General features: G+C 36.8%; 1 protein-coding gene across 1 annotated transcript in view; it reads right to left on the bottom strand.

Moving 5' to 3' along the window:
- Positions 1-23,235, bottom strand: part of CFAP47 (cilia and flagella associated protein 47) — a 508,878-nt gene that overhangs the window by 124,721 nt on the left and 360,922 nt on the right. The window contains exons 51-52 of the mRNA XM_030933635.1: positions 20,984-21,081; positions 546-721 (exon numbers count right to left, since the gene is read on the bottom strand). Coding sequence (XP_030789495.1) covers positions 546-721; positions 20,984-21,081 — 274 coding nt within the window. The remainder of the gene's footprint in view (positions 1-545; positions 722-20,983; positions 21,082-23,235) is intronic.

Genomic DNA, 23,235 nt, shown 5'->3' with positions numbered 1-23,235 from the left:
ATTGTTACCAGGTGCTGGGAGGTGGAGGGGACACAAACTTTGAGGAGAGACTGGTCAAAGGATGCAAAATTTCAGTTAGCAGAAATAAGTTCAAGATATTTATTGTAGGACATTATGACTGTAATTAATTACTTTAATTCCTCTATGTCCTCCAAGTGAATTATTTGTATTTAATTAAGAAGTAAAACATATGAATTTTCATCAAGAAAATTGAAAGTTTAATCCCTAGTCCTCATGCAATTGTTTTCATTTGGTTCAGCTTTTGCATCCATAAAGGTTTACTTAGTAAAAAGTGAAGTGAAAGGGGGTAAAAGGAGAAATGTAGAAATTATTTAATTTGATATTCTGATAACTACTATTTTTGCACTGAAGCAAGCAAAAACTAACTCGAACTAAATCAGTACATTTTTTCAGGGACTAGTATTAAACAAAGTTAAAACTATGAGCAAGTGTAATTTTAATGATTATCATGTAAGAAAAAGTAAAATTTAAAGGTTAATTTCTAAGGTTCAACAACGAAATATAATGCCACACGCAAACCATACCTTTCATTGCTACAGCCTGTAGTTGCTGGAGAATACCATACAATATATTTGGTGCACTCTAGTGGACTCAGGATAATTTCATTATCACCATTAAGGGCAGCACTCGTTAACTGCACATCTAAGTGAAGAGCTCTATCTTTTGGATTAGAGAGAGGTATTTCAATGCAAGTGCTGTCCTAGAATTATACAACAAATATGTAATCACCTTTTAGTGTCAGCATGGAGTCATTATACTATGAAAAGAAATGTAAAGGAAATTATTACATAATATAAGGCCATTTGTTTTATTTTTTTCCTTGATACACTATTGAATACATCTCACTAGCTTTGAATCTCTTATATGTTTTCTTTCACTAGCCTTGATAAATTGTAACCTTATTTTTTTCAACAGCAAATACTACACAGAGTTCCATGTAACTAAATGGATGAAAACTATTTGTAAAATTACATTTAAAAAATATTTTTCACTGGTATCATTATTTCTATGAAGTCAATTTTTCAGTGTTTACTCTAGGAATGGTACTCAAACTTTATCACACTTAAGAATAACCAGCAGAGTCTGCTAAAAGACAGATTTTTATCCACCTCTCCCCCACACCCCTTCTCCATCCCAGAGATTCAGTAGATCTGGGATGGGGTCTGAAATTTATATTTCTAGAAAGTTTCCACATGATGCTGCTGCTGCTGATTCAAAGGAAACACCTAAAGTAGCAACGTACCTTTGCATCAAGTAGTAGGGACAATCTAAACTAAAAAGTCAAATTATGTTGATGATACATCTTTCTGTTTAGATTTCTTCCTTTTGTTCTTGTTTGTCCTGTCCTTCCCCCAAGGTACACTGTCTTAGCTCCGGAAGGCACTCTTTAAGTTCTAAGATATTTCCTGATCCTCATACTGACCCATCCTGGCTAATGACTTGTAATGCACCCCATTTCAGCCATGATCTCCACTATGTCAAAAGCTATAATTAAAGCAAATGTAGTAAAAATAATTAGTAGACAGGACACATCTCAATTTTAACAAATTCCAGTTGCCTAAATGTTTTAACCTAAAGAAATGGAGAAGGTTGAGCATTTCAATTATAAATCAAAGCTTGGTAATAAACGTACTTTAGAACATGAAGCTGTCATGAAATTTATCAAATCACTTTACAAGGGTGACAAAAAATTCTTACTAAGCTTCTGGGAACATATCTTCAAGGTAGATATTACAGCTTTGTCTATGGCTGTTTCAGAGGACCTAGCCTGATCACCTCTAATAAATAAATGAGTTGGAGGGATGCTACATTTTAGAGGAATGGAAACAACATTTAGTGTGGTGAACAACGTCTGGTGAAGAAAGATGGAAACCAAGCATATATACAAATTAACAATTAGATTAGAGCAGATATCACTTATTAGAAATCAGTGTTGATTATAAATGCAATGAAAAAATAGTCTTCTACAATGGTTTCAGGAGGTATTAGAATTATGAATTCTTAAAATAAGTGGGCATTTAAACATCTACAGCAAAATATTCAATGCTCATAATTATAAAGAAGGCAAAATAAAAGTGTAAAATGTAAAATACTGAACAGTGACTAATTTCCCAGGTAATCTGGCATATTTTATAAAGTTGATAGAGGACCTGGCCTCCAAATAAGTTTCCAATGGTCAAAAATAAGAACAACTAGAAAAAAGGGTATGCCAAGGTAACAAATACTATCAACCCAATATGAGCCTAGAGATTTTGCTCAGGGTTTAAGACACAATATGGAAATGACACAATTGGCCTAGACATTTGTCCTGGTCTACTACTCAGACATTATTCAGAGAAGAACAGAGTCCGTTCAACAGAATGCTATAGCCTGTCATAGAAGTAAAAATGCTAGAATCTAAACCACTGAGTTTCAAAATGTTTTAACCACAACCCAGAATAATTTGTTTTATATCACAATACGGTTCACATACACATATCACAAAAGTTTTACAAAACAATCCCTGCATTTACCACATGTAATATTTTCTGATACTTCCTACTACCTTTTATTCTATTCTATTTCCTGAAAAAAATAATGCTAGTTTTGACTCACTCACATGTTGAGACCTACACATTAGATTCAGATTTAGATTCTGGTCTAAAGAGGAATAAATATTGGAATATAGAACTACCTGAGGTCTTATTACATATATAAGTCTTGAAAACAAAATGGAACAAAATCACATTAAACCTACTATTTTCTGTGTAAACTACAACCTATCTAACGAGACCATGCTCTCGTGCTACAAAAGTGTCATAACATTCTACAGCTGGCCAGATCTTACGAGTGGAAAATACAGATGGTGTCTATGGAGCACTTAAATCACAGCTCCTCTTTGGCATCCTTGCAACATCCACGACAAATACTATTAACTGATCACTTCACTCTTATTCAGTAGGTCTGGACACATCCTCAAAATCCTTCACAGAGCAGCCTTCCAGAGAGCAATCGTTGAATGCTTAGCGTTACCAGTACTGCAATCTCTTGAAAGTCTCTGGAATCTAATTATTATTCAGAGTTTTGAAAATAGCAAGACTCAATAGAAATAAATGTTTCACTATAGTCAAAAGCTTTAAGTTTCTAATTAACTGTACTATATTTCTAGTATGGTAGAAAGTATCTCAAATGTAACTATAATATTACAAAAATGATTTCTAAATTTCATTATTGTTTGGATATTATTTTCTTCTAGGTTTAAACAGAAAAACTTAAATGACACCTTAAACATAATGAATAATTTGTATTTTAAATATTCACCTGCCAAAATATCTTCAAAATTTCAGGGAAGTTTGCTTTTCTAAATATCAGTATTTTTTAAGGTTGTAAAATTACATCTTTAAAGTATTTGATATGTTCAGTAAGTTAAAGAGAAGAAATTTTTGTTATCTCTTATTTTATAAGATGATCAAAACTCATGTTTATTCTTGAAACAACTTTCTTAGGTTATCTGTATGATTACAGAAATGCATAACCATTTTGAGAAAATAACATACAAAATAAAACATTAAAATTATATTTAAAACAATTCCGTGTTATTTTATAAAGAACTCTTACTAAATGAGAAGTACACAGTCCATTGAATTCTGTGAATACTTTATCTATAAAAACGTTTGAAATACTTGGCTGGTGTCTGTTTTGCAAATGGCATATTCCTCCACTTTCATGAGTAGGCTTTTAAAGTTAATTTGTGTTCAGAATTAAAAATAAATCAGTTTTGACTGATTTTTTTTTGAAACTCAAGTAAAACAGTAATGGCTGAACATTACATGATGACTTCTAAAGCTTTCTTTCATCTTCACATGGGCTCTTTTAGGTTTAATGATAGAAAGCATTCTTTTATAAGGTATCCAATATTTTTCCTGGCTTGTACTTAAGAATATGGTAGCAAACATAATGGCTGTTTAAAGAAATTGCTTCCATTTCTCAGACTCCTTTGTAAGAGGACTAAATAATACATATTTAATCCCGTGAAATACAAGTAAAAATTTTAAAACAGAAAAGACATTCACAAGATGCTGAAATTGAAAATAATTAAAACATTTAACCACTCATGTTGAAGTGGAATACTCTTTTTAAATATATAAAAACAGCTGTATTGAATTTTGCAAATTATAAAGATTTTCAGAGGAAGTTTGAATACCTACACATTTTTAAAACAAACATTAGATATTTTCAGCATTTATGTATATATATGTATACACATACATATTATTTATTTATTTTTATTTTTTTATTTTTTGAAATGGCATCTTGCTCTGTCGCCCAGGCTGGAGTGCAGCAGCGCGATCTCAGCTCACTGCAAGCTCTGCCTCCTGGGTTCACACCATTCTCCTGCCTCAGCCTCCTGAGTAGCTGGGACTATAGGCACCCGCTACCACCACGCCCAGCTAATTTTTTTGTATTTTTAGTAGAGACGGGGTTTCACCGTGTAAGCCAGGATGGTCTCAACCTCCTGACCTCATGATCCACCCACCTCCCAAAGTGCCGGGATTACAGGTGTGAGCCACTGCACCTAGCACATATATATAAGTTATATGTTTATTTTTTTACAATGGAAGGAACTTACGGAGAAGTTTAAAAACATAAATTAAATCAGGTCATTCATTTCGTTTACACCCTCTATTGGCTAAATGCACATAGACTAAAATCTTTCTTCTTGCCTTTGGAGGCCCCAGGAGATCTGGCCCTGCAAACACCTCAAAAACTCTAATCACAAGTAACAGCCCCACTCCCACCCCATCAATCTTGCAACCTTTCCTGTCCAGCTGCGGCCTCTCTACCTCTTCCCTGCTTCTGGACTTGCCCATGCTCCTTCTTGTTGTGTCCCTTCCCACCGAGCTCATTTTGTTCTGACGACTTCTGCACCATTAGTCTCTCTAGTTGGGTGCACTGCCACAGTCTTCAAGCCACCCTCAATGTTACCCTGGAATATTTTTGTTCATAGAATTATCACTGCTAAATTTACCTCAGTCATCCATTGTCATTATAACAGGTACACCGGATAGACTAACCTTAGTGGAGTGCAATCTGAAAAGTCTCTCACTACTGCTATCCAAACGCCTGAAGGAGCTGCCTTCCTCCAGCCCTATTATTATCTCAAGATGGCTCCCAGTGCCAGAAGAGTCTAACTTTGAGGTATTTATAGAAATCTCAAATCAATCAACACTTTCTTCTCACATACAATTGAAGTCTTCTCCTGATCCTCCCTTTCTGGCACCTCATCCTCACCCTCAGGCCTGTCTGGGAATTTTGCACACTGCTTGTGAGGAAGGAGGTAAACATGGCCTGCTCTTTTCAACCCTCTGTTCCAGCTTCCTCTCCTATGATCATGGTGCTGATGTGACTGGCTCTTTCAGGTTGCAGGATGAAATGGGATGACAGGTAGAAGAACAATACCCACTTACTTAATTGGTGCTACCTGATCTTATCCAGGTGAGTATATAGGTTCCTTTTGCCTTCTTCTATCTTGAATTACCCCCATGTAGACTCTCCAGGAGTCTTCTCACCCTAGAAGAATGTTTCTTGGGCTGGGTCCTTTCAAATAAGCTCAAGCCTAGCCTTATTTCATTATGTCAAATTCACTTTGGTCCACTACATCTTGACTTGTGCCGATGAAAGTGCATCTTGCTCTCACTCTAACCACCTTCCCTCTCTCTGTGATCCATTCTGTTGGTAGGAAATCACCAAGAGCCAGGGGCATTAAACCATCAGCTTCCTCTCCTTAAAGAAGACACCCCCACTGTCTTTTTGTTCTGGCCACCACAGATATGAGCTGTAAATGAGTGATGGGCTAAAGATTTCTCCCCTCCCTTGATGTGCCAGAAACATCATCTCTCTGTAGGGAGACCCCCTGAAACTATTGCTATGGAATAAAAGATGAAATGCTCCTGATTATTGTAAATACAAAATTGCATGCAGGACTGTGTAAAGACAATGCCAGGTTGGACTGCCAGAATGAGCCAACAGCACATGATGTGCTTCCCCCTGCAGAGAGTCTATGAATGGATGTGCAGTCAGGGAGGTTTCACATCACCAGGATTCCTATCCCAGAAAAGCAGATGTTCATAGCTCTGGGAATGGAATGCAACCCTCGTGGAGAGCCTATAAACGGATGCATGGGGGACACCTGTCCATATGGATAAGATAGGGCTATAAATGCCCTCATCTAGCCACGGCTCTTCTAGGCCTCTTCAGGGTTAAGGCATACTCCCTTCCGAGAATTTCTGGTCTAACCGGTTGTCTACCTTCACGTCCTGTTTCTATGGATTGTTTGTAACCAGCTTTTGCTGTAACTGTTACTGCTGATTAATATCTTGCTAATCATAGGTTATGGAAAGACTATGTTTCTATTTTAAGGCTCTGTTAGAAATTACTGATGCACACACTATATTGTAAATTCTTATATCTGTATACTGTACTTCTGCATACAGATGTTATGTTAAAGAATTACTTTATCCCCATGTGACCATCTCACCTCATAATCAAATGACCCTAAATCCCTCACTAACCTACCCCGCCCTCACTAAACTTAATAAATGCTGGCATATCCAGTGCATTGTTGGCACTGCTGGAGCAGAAGGTGGTGACCCCCCTGGCACCAGCTTTCACTATCTTGTGTGTGTCTATTATTTCTCAACCTGCTAATCCACCTGGGAACAAAGAGAGAGCTCCATTGCATTGTGGGCTGCTGGCCAGATCCTGCAATATCTCTCCACTAAAATCCTATGTTCCCCTTTCATGACATGAAGATGTCACTTGGCAGTGGCTGTCCAACTAGAGATTCCATTTCCCAGAGCCTCTTTCACCTTGGCTTAGCTGTGTCACTAGTTTTCTCCAATTGTATGTGAGTGAAAGTGGTGTGTCACCTGTATGTCACGGCCATTAAAACTATTGGAAATTCTCTTCTCTCTGCTTTCTTTTTCTCCAGCTACATGTAGGGACCTCTGAGTCCCTAAAAAGGAAGGAATCACAAGATGGAACAACCCTGGCTCCCTGAATCACAACAAGGAGTATGCCACCCACCAACCAGGGACACATTCACTAGAATGTTACAATTGTTAAAAACTTTTACTGTGTTTAGCCATTACAAATTTAGGGTTTATTTGCTGTATCAGCTAGATATACTCTGAATACTGTATTTAGAGAGTCTTAAATAAACGGCACAGCAACTACTTTCATAACATGGAAATATAATTATCTATAGATAATTCTCAGGTTTGTGACTTCATTTGAAAATCCAGGGTAACAGGAGAACTTCCCAGGAAACATCCCAATTCAATTACTTTATTCATTTTCTAACTCCACTAGAACGGTAGCTCCATGCAAATAGGGGCTTTGCTTGTATTGTTCATCACTGTTCTTTAGCATCTAGAACAGTATCAGAAATATCAGAGATATCCAGTAAATACTATTAGAAAATAAAATGTGCAATTTATGAGATGATTTAGTGTTTGTGTGTACGTATATACCTATTATACATTATATATTAAAAGTATTACATATTATACATTATATATTACATATTATATAATATATAGAATTATTGAAATGTCTAGTATCTTGGATAATCACAACTTTTAACTAAATAATAAAGCAACTATGTAAAAATCTAACTCAGAAGGAGTTTAAAAGTCTCCAGTTAATTCAGCCTGCCTCCTTACTTGAAAGTTACTGGGTGAAGACAGCAGTTTCAGATGGGAGAAAGACTTTATTGCCTTATCACTTTGTCACTTGGTTGCTGGTTCATACTACTCTAAGAGGAAAAAGTGTAATTCACTGAGTGCACTGAACACTTCATCATTTCCTGCTTGGTCAGAATAAATAAAGATTATTTACTTCCACATAACCACTTAATTGAGTCAATGACAATTCAATATGCACTAACATGAAGTCTTTTCACCATACCCTCTCTCAGAAGATAATCACAAGTTCATTTTAAAAGGATTATTTCTGAGGAGAAAACACACAATAATATTAAGTAAGGCATATTATTGAGGAAATCTTCAATTTTAATTTTATTCAATTTGAAAACATTACCAAGTCAGTAAACAAACTGAACTAACGGGTATTTTGAAAGTATCATGTAATTGAGAGGAAGTGATCATTATAATCTGGGTCAATAATTTTCCTAAATTGAAAAGTCAGAACTCAAATAAACCATGTAGACAGCTATACTTAGAAACACCATTGTCATTCCTTTGCTATTTCCATCTGTACAACCCTGTGTCTAATGATGTCATGCCTTATACCCACCCCAATCCCCAATCCTCCATCATATGACCTGAAATGTATAGAATGCTGAGATGCGATCAAGGTGGTTTGCTAATGCCAGACTGGGGGACATGTATGTTGAAGATGCATTAATAGGCACCTAGGAGTTGTGAAAAAGCCAGAAAACACCGAAAAAGCCTAAAGTTTATTAATTCGTATTCAGACACACCCCATACCCTTGAGAAAGGAAAACTATTAAAAATAGAAATATTTCTAATTGCAAGGAGCGATCCCTAGGAAGCAACCTCCTGCTTAACCGTTTAAGATAGTATTCCGCTCCCCCGCCACCACCGTATATGTGTGTGTGTATATGTATTCTCTATGTATTCTCTACATATATATGTAAGTATACATATATATGTATATGCATGTGTGTGAATTATTAAAATGCTAACTCTGAATGACCCTGTAGGCAAGCCATTTTGAAGAGTGTTTGTCACGAGTTAAGCAAACAGTGCTTAAGATACATTACACATGATTTAACAATCATGGGGTATGGGGTACCCCAGGGGGTAATTCTTGACACAGTGAGTGGGTATTTGCCTTGTTTTTTTTGCATGTCAGGTGTTTGAACTTGCATAAATGAATCCAATGTCATGTTCAGTCAATTCTTCTTCATCTGCATTTATGGAAGAAGGCAGAGGCATGAATAGTTCATAATGACAGAGTAGCCAAAAATTGTTTTCCTTTGTAATGTTCATTGTGAACTTTAATTGAAATAATGGTCTTTCAGATAGCTGTGATGTTGATTTCAACTAATTAATATACTCCTGACTTAAAGGCCTACATGAGAAGGAATGGACAGTTATGATTTTCTTACCTGACCCATTCCCTTCTATCCCTTGAACACTATTTCACTCAGAAATATAGAGATATCTCAAAGTAATCATAATTTTTCATCTCAAAATGTCCAAGGTAAGATATGAGTTTTAATACGATGTCTTTATTCATTATGTAAAATTTGAACTTTCCCACAAAATCACAAATTAGATTGTTTCCATCAGAGCTAATGCTAGGTTTTCCTCATCAGGTACAATAGGCTGATAGTTTGCCATATTAACCCAGGTCACCTCACTCCATTACCCTCACCTAATTTCCAGTGCTAAAGCTTTCTAAGCTCACTGCACGCTGGGTGGGGTTGCTATACCCTAAATGCAAGGAAAAGAAAGTTCGTCTAGTTTTTTCAACATACTCTTTTTGTCAGATATTTTACTGTTTTGATTCTATTGTTCTGATATAAACCATAGTTTTTGGAGAAAACTTGCCTAGCCAGTGTTAATAACCAATAAAGAATAAATTAAGTTTTCCTTAGCTGGTGGTGGCAACAGATAGAAAACACACACTTTACCCAAGACTTAAACTTCCTCCTAAATTTCTGTCCTATCTCAGCTACTTTAGTGACTTTTCACTGGAATTTAGAAAGCCTTAAGGATGTTCTGCTGTGCCCCTTTGGGGCTACATGAAATTTGATGGGGAGAGCCCCTTGATATTCAACGACTAGCCAGTAAGACTTTTATACTGCAGATGTCAAGACAAGATGGTAAGGAGCAAATTCCCTCCATCTCTGAACTTGGAGTCAGGATGCCCTCTAAGTTTCCTTTTAACCTCTCCATAACATCCGGGAGAATGGAGCATGAGAACACTGAGGAGGAGTTGAATCTGACATGAGAGCGAACAGAATCTGACTGAGTTTACCAGAAACTAAAGACAAACCTAACTTTGGCTTCTAAAATCAGCTCTTTATCCCACTCTCTGTTTTTTAAGAGTAAATAGCTAAATCTCTATTTCCATGTCATTTCTGCAAATCACACTGGTTAACCGCGTATCTAACCAGAACAGCATTGTCAGTAATTATGACCAAGGAGAGTCAATGGAATTCATTATGACTACCTAGATACTCTGTAAATACAGGTCAGCATTCTTGTTTTAACTTGGAGTAAAAATTTCCTGAAAAGCTTTGTTTGTTGAAATTCTATACAGAATCGTTACTGGAAAAGTTGTATGTGTGAACACTAGAAAAGGAATCAGCCTTCAGAACACAGAGCTTGGCCAGCAGAGATGACTTTGATGAAAAAATAAAAAGAAATAAGGTGCGGGGGGCGGGGCGGGGGGAGGCGGCCGGGGGGAAGGGAAGAGGGAGGGAGGAAGAGAGGGCGTGGAGGGAGAATGGGAGGATTGGGGGACACTGAGAGAGAAAGAGTGAATAAATGCATCCTTCCTTTTGAAAGAGCACCTCGTTTGGACAGCAGACCCTCCCCAACACACAGCCTTTTCCCTTTAATTAGGCACTTCAGTGAAGTGCAGACAGTTGACAGTTTAACTCTAGGCATGGCCTTGATTCCACTGTCAGTTGAAGTGAAAGTGGCTAATTATTGCTGACCTTTAAAGCCACAGACATTATGCACAAAATCAATTCAGAATTTACAAATAAGTAAATGATTCAGGAAATATTCTGGCAATTAATGTAGATATTAAATCCAAGTATATTAACTCTATAATTTTAGGAAGAACATTATAACTTTTGGGAGCCAACAAGTACTTTAAATTTTTTTTAAATAGAGTATAGGCAGATTAGAGATGAGATTTTACCATAATTCTAATTTTTATAGAATATTTTTGTATATGAGTGTTTTCAACATTAATCAAAATAGTCTTCCATAGCGACATCTACATTTTTTGTATTTAACTCAAATTAGACCATGAGATACATTTTCTGGATTCAAAAATAGTATTTAAGAATTTTTTACAACTTGTCAGGATAAATTAAAAGCAGAATGCTAATTTTGCTTCCTCAACATTTAATGAGGAAGAAAAATTTCAATGTCATGGACAACACCTTATGATATATAATCTTTCATCTAGAAAAATAAAGTATAAAAAGTATGAAAGAGGCCAGGTGCGGTGGCTCATGCCTATAATCCCAACACTTTGGGAGGCTGAGGAGGGGGTGGATCACCAGAGGTTGGGAGTTCAAGACCAGCCTGACCAACATGGAGAAGCCCCGTCTCTACTAAAAACACATAATTAGCCAGCCATGAAGGCCTATGCCTGTAATCCCAGCTATTCAGGAGGCCGAGGCAGGAGAATCACTTGAACCCGGGAGGTGGAGGTTGCGGTGAGCCAAGATCATGCCATTGCACACCAGCCTGGGCAACAAGAGCAAAACTCCACCTCAAAAAAAAAAAAAAAAAAGGATGAAAGAAGAAAATACATTAAAAACATTAAATACATTATGGAGGGTAAAACTAAAAACTTATAAAAAATGTGGCAACTCATATGTGTTTTTTAAATTTTTATTTTGGGGGGGCAGAGCAAGATGGCCATATAGGAACAGCTCCAGTCTCCAACTCCCAGTGGGAGCGACACAGAAGACCGGTAATTTCTGCATTTTCAACTGAGGTACTGGGGTCATCTCACTAGGGAGTGCCGGACAATCAGTGCTGATCAGTTGCTGCAGCCCGACCAGCGAGAGCTGAAGCAGGGCGAGGCATCGCCTCACCTGGGAAGCGCAAGGGGGAAGGGAATCCCTTTTCCTAGCCAGGGGAACTGAGACACACAACGCCTGGAAAATCGGGGAACTCCCACCCCAATACAGCGCTTTAAGCAAACGGGCACACCAGGAGAATACATCCCACACCTGGCCAAGAGGGTCCCATGCCCACGGAGCCTCCCTCATTGCTAACACAGCAGTCTGCGATCTAACCGCAAGGCAGCAGCGAGGCTCGGGGAGGGGCGCCCGCCATTGCTGAGGCTTAAGTAGGTAAACAAAGCCGCTGGGAAGCTCGAACTGGGTGGAGCTCACAGCAGCTCAAGGAAACCTGCCTGTCTCTGTAGACTCCACCTCTGGGGACAGGGCACAGTTAACAACAACAACAACAAAAGCAACAGAAACCTTTGCAGATGCAAACGACTCTGTCTGACAGCTTTGAAGAGAGCAGTGGATCTCCCAACATGGAGGTTGAGATCTGAGAACGGACAGACTGCCTGCTCAAGTGGGTTCCTGACCCCTGAGTAGCCTAACTGGGAGACATTCCCCACTAGGGGCAGTCTGACAACGCACACCTCACAGGGTGGAGTACACCCCTGAGAGGAAGCTTCCAAAGGAAGAATCAGACAGGTACACTCGCTGTTCAGCAATATTCTATCTTCTGCAACCTCTGCTGCTGATACCCAGGCAAACAGTGTCTGGAGTGGACCTCAAGCAATCTCCAACAGACCTACAGCTGAGGGTCCTGACTGTTAGAAGGAAAACTATCAAACAGGAAGGACACCTATACCAAAACCCCATCAGTACGTCACCATCATCAAAGACCAGAGGCAGATAAAACCACAAAGATGGGGAAAAAGAAGGGCAGAAAAGCTGGAAATTCAAAAAATAAGAGCGCATCTCCCCCTGCAAAGGAGCGCAGCCCATCGCCAGCAACGGATCAAAGCTGGTCAGAGAATGACTTTGACGAGATGAGAGAAGAAGGCTTCAGTCCATCAAACTTCTCAGAGCTAAAGGAGGAATTACGTACCCAGCGCAAAGAAACTAAAAATCTTGAAAAAAGAGTGGAAGAATTGATAGCTAGACTAATTAATGCAGAGAAGGTCATAAACGAAATGACAGAGATGAAAACCATGACACGAGAAATACGTGACAAATGCACAAGCTTCAGTAACTGACTCGATCAACTGGAAGAAAGAGAATCAGCGATTGAGGATCAAATGAATGAAACGAAACGAGAAGAGAAACCAAAAGAAAAAAGAAGAAAAAGAAATGAACAAAGCCTGCAAGAAGTATGGGATTATGTAAAAAGACCAAATCTACGTCTGATTGGGGTGCCTGAAAGTGAGGGGGAAAATGGAACCAAGTTGGAAAACACTCTTCAGGATATCATCCAGGAGAACTTCCCCAACCTAGTAGGGCAGGCCAACATTCAAATTCAGGAACTACAGAGAACACCACAAAGATACTACTCGAGAAGAGCAACTCCAAGACACATAATTGCCAGATTCAACAAAGTTGAAATGAAGGAAAAAATGCTAAGGGCAGCCAGAGAGAAAGGTCGGGTTACCCACAAAAGGAAGCCCATCAGACTAACAGCAGATCTCTCAGCAGAAACTCTACAAGCCAGAAGAGAGTGGGGGCCAATATTCAACATTCTTAAAGAAAAGAATTTTAAACCCAGAATTTCATATCCAGCCAAACTAAGTTTCATAAGTGAAGGAGAAATAAAATCCTTTACAGATAAGGAAATGCTTAGAGATTTTGTCACCACCAGGCCTGCCTTACAAGAGACCCTGAAGGAAGCCCTAAACAAGGAAGAGAACAACCGGTACCAGCCATTGCAAAAACATGCCAAAATGTAAAGACCGTCAAGGCTAGGAAGAAACTGCATCAACTAACGAGCAAAATAACCAGTTAATATCATAATGGCTGGATCAAGGTCACACATAACAATATTAACCTTAAATGTAAATGGACTACATGCTCCAATTAAAACACACAGACTGGCAAACTGGATAAAGAGTCAAGACCCATCAGTCTGCTGTATTCAGGAGACCCATCTCACATGCAGAGATATACATAGGCTCAAAATAAAGGGATGGAGGAAGATCTACCAAGCTAATGGAGAACAAAAAAAAGCAGGGGTTGCAATACTAGTCTCTGATAAAACAGACTTTAAACCATCAAAGATCAAAAGAGACAAAGAAGGCCATTACATAATGGTAAAGGGATCAATTCAACAGGAAGAGCTAACTATCCTAAATATATATGCACCCAATACAGGAGCACCCAGATTCATAAACAAGTCCTTAGAGACTTACAAAGAGACTTAGACTCCCATACAATAATAATGGGAGACTTCAACACTCCACTGTCAACATTAGACAGATCAACGAGACAGAAAGTTAACAAGGATATCCAGGAATTGAACTCATCTCTGCACCAAGCGGACCTAATAGACATCTATAGAACTTTCCACCCCAAATCAACAGAATATACATACTTCTCAGCACCATATCGCACTTATTCCAAAATTGACCACATAATTGGAAGTAAAGCACTCCTCAGCAAATGTAAAAGAACAGAAATTATAACAAACTGTCTCTCAGACCACAGTGCAATCAAACTAGAACTCAGGACTAAGAAACTCAATCAAAACTGCTAAACTACATGGAAACTGAACAACCTGCTCCTGAATGACTACTGGGTACATAATGAAATGAAGGCAGAAATAAAGATGTTCTTTGAAACCAATGAGAACAAAGATACAACATACCAGAATCTCTGGGACACATTTAAAGCAGTGTGTAGAGGGAAATTTATAGCACTAAATGCCCACAAGAGAAAGCAGGAAAGATCTAAAATTGGCACTCTAACATCACAATTAAAAGAACTAGAGAGGCAAGAGCAAACACATTGAAAAGCTAGCAGAAGGCAAGAAATAACTAAGATCAGAGTAGAACTGAAGGAGATACAGACACAAAAAACCCTCCAAAAAATCAATGAATCCAGGAGTTGGTTTTTTGAAAAGATCAACAAAATTGACAGACCGCTAGCAAGACTAATAAAGAAGAAAAGAGAGAGGAATCAAATAGACTCAATAAAAAATGATAAAGGGGATATCACCACCGACCCCACAGAAATACAAACTACCATCAGAGAATACTATAAACACCTCTACACAAATCAACTAGAAAATCTAGAAGAAATGGATAATTTCCTGGACACTTACACTCTTCCAAGACTAAACCAGGAAGAATTTGAATCCCTGAATAGTCCAATAGCAGGCTCTGAAATTGAGGCAATAATTAATAGCCTACCAACCAAAAAAAGTCCAGGACCAGATGGATTCACAGCTGAATTCTACCAGAGGTACAAGGAGGAGCTGGTACCATTCCTTCTGAAACTATTCCAATTAATAGAAAAAGAGGGAATCCTCCCTAACTCATTTTATGAGGCCAACATCATCCTGATACCAAAGCCTGGTAGAGACACAACAAAAAAAGAAAATTTTAGACCAATATCCCTGATGAACATCGATGCAAAAATCCTTAATAAAATACTGGCAAACCGGATTCAGCAGCACATCAAAAAGCTTATCCACCATGATCAAGTGGGCTTCATCCGTGGGATGCAAGGCTGGTTCAACATTCATAAATCAATAAACATAACCCAGCGTATAAACAGAACCAAAGACAAGAACCACATGATTATCTCAATAGATGCAGAAAAGGCTTTTGACAAAATTCAACAGCCCTTCATGCTAAAAATGCTCAATAAATTCAGTATTGATGGAACGTACCTCAAAATAATAAGAGGTATTTATGACAAACCCACAGCTAATATCATACTGAATGGGCAAAAACTGGAAAAATTCCCTTTGAAAACTGGCACAAGACAGGGATGCCCTCTCTCACCACTCCTATTCAACATAGTGTTGGAAGTTCTGGCTAGGGCAATCAGGCAAGAGAAAGAAATCAAGGGTATCCAGTTAGGAAAAGAAGAAGTCAAATTGTCCCTGTTTGCAGACGACATGATTGCATATTTAGAAAACCCCATTGTCTCAGCCCAAAATCTCCTTAAGCTGATAAGCAACTTCAGCAAAGTCTCAGGATACAAAATTAATGTGCAAAAATCACAAGCATTCTTATACACCAGTAACAGACAAGCAGAGAGCCAAATCAGGAATGAACTTCCATTCACAATTGCTTCAAAGAGAATAAAACACCTAGGAATCCAACTTACAAGGGATGTAAAGGACCTCTTCAAGGAGAACTACAAACCACTGCTCAGTGAAATCAAAGAGGACACAAACAAATGGAAGAACTTACCATGCTCATCGATAGGAAGAATCAATATTGTGAAAATGGTCATAATGCCCAAGGTTATTTATAGATTCAATGCCATCCCCATCAAGCTACCAATGAGTTTCTTCACAGAACTGGAAAAAACGGCTTTAAAGTTCACATGGAACCAAAAAAGAGCCTGCATTGCCAAGACAATCCTAAGTCAAAAGGACAAAGCTGGAGGCATCACACTACCTGACTTCAAACTATACTACAAGGCTACAGTAACCAAAACAGCATGGTACTGGTACCAAAACAGAGCTATAGACCAATGGAACAGAACAGAGTCCTCAGAAATAATACCACACATCTACAGTCATCTGATCTTTGACAAACCTGAGAGAAACAAGAAATGGGGAAAGGATTCCCTATTTAATAAATGGTGCTGGGAAAATTGGCTAGCCATAAGTAGAAAGCTGAAACTGGATCCTTTCCTTACTCCTTATATGAAGATTAATTCAAGATGGATTAGAGCCTTAAATGTTAGACCTAATACCATAAAAACCCTAGAAGAAAACCTAGGTAATACCATTCAGGACATAGGCATGGGCAAGGACTTCATGTCTAAAACACCAAAAGCAACGGCAGCAAAAGCCAAAATTGACAAATGGGATCTAATTAAACTAAAGCGCTTCTGCACAGCAAAAGAAACTACCATCAGAGTGAACAGGCAACCTACAGAATGGGAGAAAATTTTTGCAATCTACTCATCCAACAAAGGGCTAATATCCAGAATCTACAAAGAACTCAAACAAATATACAAGAAAAAAACAAACAACCCCATCAAAAAGTGGGCAAAGGATATGAACAGACATTTCTCAAAAGAAGACATTCATACAGCCAACAGACACATGAAAAAATGTTCATCATCACTGGCCATCAGAGAAATGCAAATCAAAACCACAATGAGATACCATCTCACACCAGTTAGAATGGCAATCATTAAGAAGTCAGGAAACAACAGGTGTTGGAGAGGATGTGGAGAAATAGGAACACTTTTACACTGTTGGTGGGATTGTAAACTAGTTCAACCATTATGGAAAACAGTATGGCAATTCCTCAAGGATCTAGAACTAGATGTACCATACGACCCAGCCATCCCACTACTGGGTATATACCCAAAGGATTATAAATCATGCTGCTATAAAGACACATGCACACGTATGCTTATTGCGGCACTATTCACAATAGCAAAGACTTGGAATCAACCCAAATGTCCATCTGTGACAGACTGGATTAAGAAAACGTGGCACATATACACCATGGAATATTATGCAGCCATAAAAAAGGATGAGTTTGCATCCTTTGTAGGGACATGGATGCAGCTGGAAACCATCATTCTTAGCAAACTATCACAAGAAGAGAAAACCAAACACCGCATGTTCTCACTCATAGGTGGGAACTGAACAATGAGATCACTTGGACTCAGGACGCGGAACATCACACCCCGGGGCCTATCATGGGGAGGGCGGAGGGGGGAGGGATTGCATTGGGAGTTATACCTGATATAAATGATGAATTGACGGGTGCTGACGAGTTGATGGGTGCAGCACACCAACATGGCACAAGTATACATATGTAACAAACCTGCACGTTATGCACATGTACCCTAGAACTTAAAGTATAATTAAATAAATAAATAAATAAATAAATAAATAAATAAATAAATTTTTATTTTGTTTTTTTACTAGAGACAAGGTCTCACTATGTTGCTCAGGCTGGTCTCAAACTCCCGAGCTCAAGCAAGCTTCCCACGTTGGTCTCCCAAAGTGCTTGGATTATAGTCATAAGCCACCACACCTGGTCTCACTTGTGTTGTTTTGTATGGATGCCTTTATGTTTGACACCAAGAGGATTAACAGTGTTTTTAACTGTGCTTTTCTTTTGCTAGTTTGTGGAGAGATTTCTGGATCTCTTTATTAACAATATAGTGAATTTAATCGAAAGTTGTTTATAGAATTAAAAGCTCAGAAAGAAGTAAATGATCATGCAACTTTCACTGACAATGAAGTAAATATTTTGAAGGCTATGGCTGTTTAAAACGTAAATTATATAAAAAGTTTCTTACACACTTTAGTTTTGTTTCCACAAAATGTTTATAGCTCAGTGCTATATATTAGAGTTATTGAGTGTCAGTGGAAAGACAGCGGTTTATTGTCATCATTCTCCCATAGCCGAACTATATGAAATACAAGAGATTTTTGAGATCAAACAAAATGGAACAGCAGCTATTACATGTCAAAATTTCCAAAGGAAATCCTAAATACTTTATTCCAACAGAGAATGGACTACTAACAAACAAGTATTATTTACTGAAAATGTAATCTGGTTTTGGAACCTGCAGTAAGAAGTAACCAAATACATGTGTTTCAAGATTGTAAGTATTTCTTACATGAACCCTGTTTTAGAGAGATTCTGATCAATCACTCATCTCTAGAAAAAATGTGGAATTTGAGTTGAATGTAATAAAAACTGAGATGCAGATAAAAAAATAATAGATGGCTTAGTATCTTGAGTGAACCATTGCCACATCTGGAGGTATAAAGTTTAAATAAAGTATTTCTCAAATGATTCACCTGAACAGAATATGCAGTCAATAATATTAGGAAATAATATACAAGTGAGGACCACAATTTCAGTATACTTCTGAAAGTAGTCAGAAAGCATCTTCTTCAAAGAATGGACAAGAGTTTCATTTGATGGCATTATTAAAAAGAAATCATACTATTTCTAGTAAACAAATCTTCACGTCTGAAAGTTAAAGAGGGAATACATTTTTACCTTCAAAAATTATGACTAGAAACGTGAGAAAACTAAATAATTTGGCAACATCACTAGCCATGATAGGCTAAGTTGGTAAACTTAGTTGAAAAAGATGTCCGTTCTCAACAAATCTCAGTTAAATGTGAACATTTAATTAATGCAGCAAACCTGTGTATAGTAACGAAGGGAACTATTTAGCAGCTGTTATGTGTTAAGAGGTTTCGCTCCTGCATTATAATGTAAAACTACTCAATGAAAAGGGGACTCAATAATTGTGTTTAATCTAAGTAGAACATGAAATAATATTATTTAAGTGTATTTATGAAATAACTATGCTAACTGTTCATAACAAATAATAAAAGCAATAATGATAGCAATTAGAAATATATATGTGCATAAGACGAGTTACACATATCCCACTGTGGTGCCAAAACAAAAAGAGGTTTAAATTGAAAACTTATAGGAAATCAGTACAAACTGAATTAGGATTACATTATAATATACATGGGGAGGGGCAAGTCCTTGATGAAAAATGAACAAGTGCCATTATTCAAAAGTACATTATTTATTTAAATAATATATTCCTGAAAGGGTATATGCAAATTTAATTTCATAAATGAAAACATATTTGAAATTTCTCAAAGAGATAAGTAGTGGTTTTTTGGTTTTGGTTTTGGTTTTTTGTTTGTTTGTTTTTGCTTTTTGCTCAGTCTTCTTACATATGCACATAAAGTACCCTGATGGTGTGTATTTCTCAGTCTTCACCTTTTAAGGTTGAGAGCTATAAAAATCTCAATTTCTATCAGTATTTTCTTGAAGGACTAATAGCTCTTGTAGAAAAAAAAGGCACTTTATACACCATTTAATGAGTAGATGCAACAATTGGCCATCTATAATTTCTTTTAAAATTGTATTTATTTATGTTTTTTTGCATATTTTGTCATCTTCATTCCTATTTTAAGCATATAGTTAATAAGAAAGCCAATTTCTCCTTTTCTGAGTTGCTACATCATGCACTCAGTTTTTTCAAAGCCTATTTAAATTTTTTTCTCTATATATTGATAAAGGGATACATTTAAATTTACATTTTAAAATAACCTTTAAGGAAGATTTTACACTGCAGTGGTAACCAATTAACAGAAATAAGATATTTTCATTGAGTGAAATGATCCTACCATCATATTAAATAATTTTCCACTTAGAAGATAATGCTTTTGCAATCTATACTTGAGCACATTTCAAAATTTTAATCATTCATCTTCTATGCCTAAATGGAGATTTACCCAGAAATCTGGTGGGCAAATAATCAATTTCTAAACTTATAATATTTTAAATCTTTTCTTTTTCACTTTCGATTTATTGGAGCCAAAGTTCAAGATTCTAAGTAATCAATTCTATAAAGAAATCTATCCACATATTTAAAAATAAAACTAACATTTATTATTATCATCAATTTAAATACTTGAGCACTAACAATAAGGAAACTAAATTTAATTAAAACATTATTAATAGCAATATTGTCCTCATGTTTCATTTAAAATAAGACTCTTAATATTTAACTTTATTAAATAATTTTGGACACAAATTTAGTAACATTTTAGTAATTCACATCAGACAAATCTATTCCGAGTATTAATGGAAACCCCAAATATATGCCAGTTGCTGCAAATATGTTTCCAGGTGAAAGGTCTGCTGCAGAAACCAGGAAGAAGCAAGGCTGAAAGAGTCTAGTAGCACAATCCTGTTTTTATCATCTATGTGTGAACAAACACGTAGGCTAAGGGTAAGTTTGCTTTAGTAACTCTTGAAACAGATAGAATGCTAATCAACGCAGTCACTATAAGATAACATATAACTAAAATATGTTTTCCAAAAGCATTTTAAGTCCATAGTACTAGATTTAAAAATAAAATTGCTATGATTGACTAATTTATCTTAATACAATCATCTGATACAGACGTTTTTAGGGATAGTAAGTAATTTACTATACAACAAAAGGTCTAACTGCTCACAAAATGACGGAGTCTATGAACATGTAATGGGCACTTACCAGAGCAATACATGTCAGTTCCATAATGTCTGTGGGTGGTCCAGGAGTGCTATGGATCTCAAGATTATACCAGAATCTTAAATTGTTAAAATAATCATCTGAAAAACAAACCAAAACATCACTTTTTAAATATAGACTTCAGAATACCATACTTAACATACACATTTGAGAATCATGAACAGACATCATTTTCAATCTTTTTTTTTTAGTGGACTTTTTGTCAAGACAGCTGAAGAAAGGGTGGGAAGCTGTTTTTATCACAGTTAGTGAGGACTAAGAGAAGCTCCATCCTTACATGGCCAAGAGAATGTCCTGTACAAGCTCCTGGCCCTATACCTATGCCAGTAACTCATTAAGTTCTTCCATAAAATTAATTTCGGAATGTTTTACTTTTAAGTTAAGGATTAATGTTTCAAAAAGAAATAACCAATCTTTTTTCTCATTGACAAACTATTCATATATTTGTACATAGATATATCTAAATAAGTCATTACAATTCACAATGCTGCATTTCCAGGACCATAAGAATCTACTACAAGGAGAAAGTCAGGAAAATGAGACTGCATGTTTCCTGAAAATTTGAAAAAGGATCCTAAGAATTTAGCCCAAGGAAAGTCTTAAAGGGGCATAGACTAAGTAGTGAGACAATTATTTTTATATCTTGCTTCCCTAATATTTTTAAAAAGCAGGTAATTCTGCCCCTGATGATAACCAAAACCATACTCCCTCAGGCTAAAATTGGAATCCTCATCTACCAGGCCCTTCATAAAAAGGTTTTTTACGTCCATCAAAATCAGTTTTGTTTTGTTTTGTTTTTCCTCTCTGTTCAGCTTCCCACTTTGATATTCTTTTCTTTTCCTGTGTTGAACTAGGTCATGGTTTAAGATTGTCCTCCAATTTCAGTAAATTGTATACATATTCACATCAGTATTGTCATGTTTAAAAGATTTCAAGAACTGTTATGCTAGATTAATTTATTTAGGTAAATTGCTAACCTCTTTGGGCCTCAGTTTCCTCATCTATGAAATAAGAAGCCCAAACTAGTGGAATTCTCAGTGTTTCTCTCAACTGAAAATGTTTTTCATGAGTATATGTTTTGCATTGCATTGTATTGTATTTTATGGCACTGTATGACACTGAATAGCATCGTATTGTGTAGTATGCCACTGTATGGCATTTGTAGCTTTGTATTGGATTGTATTGCATGACATTGTATTTTACTGCACTGCACTGTTCTGTACCATCCTGTATTGTACTATTTTGCATGTTGTTTCAACACCTTAGGTATCTAAAATACTTATAAGATTGGTGGACCTGAGAACAATCCAGATATTTAAAGTAAACAGCTAGTAAGAGGGAGAAAGAGAAAAAAATAGTTACAATTAATAAGACCCAGTTGAGTTCTTATTCCAAATAACTATGAGGAGTTATTGAGGGCAAATTTATTTCCACATTTTGAACTGACTCCTGTACTTGTTTATTTTTCAGACATCAGTTTATTCCCTTAAAAGCAGAAATGTGCAGAAAATAAGGTTACCAAATTTATACTGATGGGAGATTATTAAGGAAGCCTCTGCTCACATTTGCTCCTTCAATTTTATAAAAGCACTTTAAGTGCTTTTATGACATTTAAATGTGACTTCTCAAAAATAAATCAAAGTTCTTAAAATGAAAAGTGTTTTCCCTTCTAGGTACCTTATGCATATTTTATCTGGGCCTTTCCAATGTTTTAACCCACACTGAACTCACAGAGAAAATAATTCTGGAAATAAACATTAGCTATGACTGAGGAGATTGCTTCATGACTCTGGGTTAGTGCAAAGATCAGTGGAATGACTCAGAGTTATAAGACCAGGGTTCAAATCCCAATGTGACCACCATTAGCTTGTGATTTTTGGCAAAGAATCTCAAGAGTCTGCCCACTTGTGGAACAGGGACTATATTTGTCATGGTTCTCCAGAGAGATGGAACTAGCAGGATGTGTAAAGAAGAGAGCAAAAAAGAGAGATTTTAAGAAATTGGCTTATATAACTGTGGAGGCTTGGTAAACCCAAAATCTGAAGTATACTGGGGTAGGTCAGATTTTATTTTACTAAGGTTTTCAACTGATTGGATGAAGCTCAACCACATTATGGAGGATAATCTGCTTTATTCAAAGTCCATGGATTCAAATGTTAATCTCATCCATAAAACATATTCTCAGAAACATTAAAAATAAAGCTGACCAAATATCTGGGCCCTGTGGCCTGGCT

The sequence above is a fragment of the Rhinopithecus roxellana genome, chromosome 7 (genome assembly GCF_007565055.1).
Source record: "Rhinopithecus roxellana isolate Shanxi Qingling chromosome 7, ASM756505v1, whole genome shotgun sequence".
In the NCBI taxonomy this organism is placed as follows: Eukaryota; Metazoa; Chordata; class Mammalia; order Primates; family Cercopithecidae; genus Rhinopithecus; species Rhinopithecus roxellana.
Note: the sequence above shows the minus strand (reverse complement) of the source record. Positions and strands in the feature narration are given on the sequence as shown.